A 3374-nucleotide genomic window follows, 5' to 3' on the forward strand; every position below is an offset into this window, starting at 1 on the left:
TCCATATGATTTTGACATGATAATTTTCTTCGTGTGTTCGATTTGTTTTGTTGGCTATAATATATGTATATGAAACTTGATGAATTAAAATATTAATTTGATGTCTATCAAAGATGGATTATTGCATGATGAATTACTTAGAGGGATTAGTAGAATTCATTCTGTTATGTGATTGTAGTATTTGCATCTAAAATTACTCATGTTCTGAATCTATTTCATCTTGGAAAAAATTATTTTATGTTATTAAGTATTGATTTTTATTTATTGACAAACATTAAAATAAAATAAAATAAACTACGTCCTCTTATTTTGTATAAATTCTAGAAATTAGACATTATCGTGTTTTATTTGGATTTATTTGGTTTATTTTAAAAGACATAAAAGACTTGAATTTATTTCTAGAATTTTCATAAAGAAATTTTAACATGCCGTTAAAGATGTTTTGTTTATTATAATTGCATGTTTAAATAGTAAGCAAATTCAATTGAATTTCATACAATGAATTATAACATGTTCTTTTAATTTTTATAATTTTTGAGATTCATTGGCATGTTATCTAAAATAATGTAATATTATATTACATGCATTAAGGTAATGATTTATGCATTGAAAATTCATGTAAAATAAGCGCATGAATACACTATGTGTTGGACTTATGGAATTTATTTTGGTCCAATTTTTAAGCAAAATCTAGTACAAGGTTAAATTACATGTGTTTGGTCTTGGAATTTTTCATGTGATATTACTCTGATTATATGTCATATACATTATGTGCATTAAAAGATTATGTATTTGTTGTGACTATAGGGATTTGCTCACAGTAATAAATTGTGCCATATTTAAAAAAATTTATTCTGTTTTAAGAGTAGCCACAGCATCTTAAAACATAAAGATGTGATCCTCAGTATTTTGGTCACATAAAATTAAAAATTAATTTGGCATTTTTACATTGCAATTATATTTTATAAATAATTTCTTGGTCCCACAGGAAAGTAATTATTTATGAAATTTAATTGGAATAAGATAATGGATTGAGTATTAAATGGATTGAACACTCTAAACCCACAAGTATGAGTTTTCTTTTCCTTAAATATTTGGAACCCATTAGTCTTATTATAAAGTAATAGCAAATCTGATACATTTTAGTGACCTCTACCCACAGGAAGATTTAGATTTGTCACTGAATTTGACATTAGTTGATTCAGACTATAGTTATTGTTTCAAAGCATTAATGATGTTCTTGGTAATTGTAGTGATTTCTACCTCTGTAATGTCTAATGAGTCTTCTCGTATTTCATTCTTGAACGGTGATAATTTTTTGAACTGGAAGGACAAAATCTTTCTAACATTAGGGTGCATGAACCTCGATCTGGCACTCTGTGTGGATGAACCTCCTGAACCCACGGACAAGAGTTCTGCTGCAGAAAAGAGTACTTATGATAAGTGGGAGCGATTCAATCACTTAAGTCTAATGCTCATAAAGTCACATATTAGCCAGAGCATTAGGAGCTCAATCCCACCATCTGATAAGGTCAAGAACTACATGAGGGCTATTGAAGAGCAATTTGTTAGCTCTGACAAAGCATTGGCAAACATCCTAATGAACAAACTATCAGGAATGAAGCATAACAATTCTAGGAGTGTGCGTGAGCACATTATGGAAATGAGGGACATTGCAGCTCGTCTTAAGTCCTTAGAGATTGAGATTTCTGAGTCATTCCTTGTCAATTTCATATTCAATTCTCTTCCTGTGGAATATAGAGCATTCCATATTTCTTACAACACACAGAAGGAAAAATGGTCTATCAATGAACTTTTGACCATGTGTGTTCAAGAGGAGGAGAGATTGAAGCATGGAAAAGTGGAAAGTGCTCATTTAGCAACACATAAAGGAGGGCAATGGAAAAAGGGCAAAGGTGATCAGAAATGGAAAAAGCTTGGTAAAGTGCCATTTAAAAATCATGGCAATAAGGATGCATGCTTCTTCTGCAAGAAAAATGGTCACATGAAGAAAGACTGCCCCAAGTATAAGAAATGGCTTGAGAAAAAAGGTAATCTCATATCTCTTGTGTGTTATGAATCTAATTTTGTTAATACTCATCAATATGATTGGTGGATTGATTCAGGTTCTACAATTCACATTGCTAATACCATGCAGGGCTTCCTCAGCCTAAGGAAACCGACGGGAAGTGAACAAGGCACCTATTCAGGAAATGGGATGTGTTCGCACGTCGAAGCTGTTGGAACTTTCAAACTTGTTTTAAAAAATGGCTTTGTTTTGGGTCTTGAAAACGTATTTTACATTCCATCTTTTTCCAAAAACTTAATTTCTATTTCTAGACTAGTACCGTTTGGATTTGAATTTCAGTTTATTGGTGCAAATTTTAGTTTGTTTAAAGACTCTGTTTCTGTAGGATTTGGTACTTTAATTAATGGTTTATACAAATTAAATCTGGATCCTATTTTTGAACAAAATCTTTTAACCTTGCATGGTGATATTGGCATTAAACTTAATATTGTTGATGGGTCCTCCTCTATTCTTTGGCATAGGAGATTGGGACATATCTCCATTGAGAGAATAAAGAGATTGGTTAATGATGAAGTCCTTTCGACTCTTGATTTTACCAACTTTGGTACTTATGTGGACCACATAAAGGGAAAACAGACCAACAAGACCAGTAAATGTGCCAAAAGGAGTGAGGAAATTCTCGGAACCATACACACTGATATTTGTGGACCATTTACTCCACCTTGTCTGAATGGTCAGAGATATTTTATCTCATTTATTGATGACTTCACACGATATATGTATCTCTACCTCTTGTTTGTTAAGGCTGAGTCACTTGATGCCTTTAAAGTTTATAAAGCAGAGGTGGAGAAACAAACAGAAAAGAAAATTAAAATTGTGAGGTCAGACAGGGGTGGAGAATATTATGGGAGGTACACAGAATTGGGACAGTTACCAAGTCCATTTGCTAAGTTCCTTTAGGAAGAAGGCATTATTGCACAATATTCAATGCCTGGCACACCACAACAAAATGGTCTTGCTGAAAGAAGGAACCGAACACTTATGGACATGGTAAGGAGCATGCTTAGTTATTCTAATGTGTCTATAAATTTATGGAGTGAAGCTTTGAAAACCGCTGTGTATATCTTAAACAGGGTTCTATCTAAGGTTGTTCCCAAAACACCGTTTGAGTTATGGAAATGATGGAAGCTAAGTTTAAGACACTTACACGTTTGGGGTTGTCCAGTTGAGGTGAGGGTATGTAACCCACATATAAAGAAATTGGACCCCAGAACAGTAAGTGGTTTTTTCATAGGCTATGCGAAAAACTCTAAGGGTTACAGATTTTATTGTCCTTCAAATTTAC

General features: G+C 32.8%; 1 protein-coding gene across 1 annotated transcript; it reads left to right on the top strand.

The window, feature by feature from the left end:
- Positions 1-509: 509 nt before the first annotated feature.
- Positions 510-2475, top strand: LOC145792882 (uncharacterized). The gene is made up of 2 exons (XM_082874738.1): positions 510-2051; positions 2159-2475. The coding sequence occupies exons 1-2, from the start codon at positions 1232-1234 to the stop codon at positions 2191-2193; spliced, it is 855 nt and encodes a 284-aa protein (XP_082730864.1). The 5' UTR covers positions 510-1231; the 3' UTR covers positions 2194-2475.
- The last annotated feature ends 899 nt before the right edge of the window (positions 2476-3374 follow it).

This window comes from Camellia sinensis, chromosome 6 (assembly GCF_055761805.1).
Source record: "Camellia sinensis isolate YWXY chromosome 6, ASM5576180v1, whole genome shotgun sequence".
Taxonomy (NCBI): domain Eukaryota; kingdom Viridiplantae; phylum Streptophyta; class Magnoliopsida; order Ericales; family Theaceae; genus Camellia; species Camellia sinensis.

Excerpts from the sequence above, each read along its gene's own strand:
- LOC145792882 (XM_082874738.1), top strand. The coding sequence starts at position 1,232 with ATGATGTTCTTGGTAATTGTAGTGATTTCTACCTCTGTAATGTCTAAT. Across the intron at positions 2,052-2,158 it reads GAAATGGCTTGAGAAAAAAG|GGCTTCCTCAGCCTAAGGAA; the intron begins GTAATCTCATAT and ends AATACCATGCAG.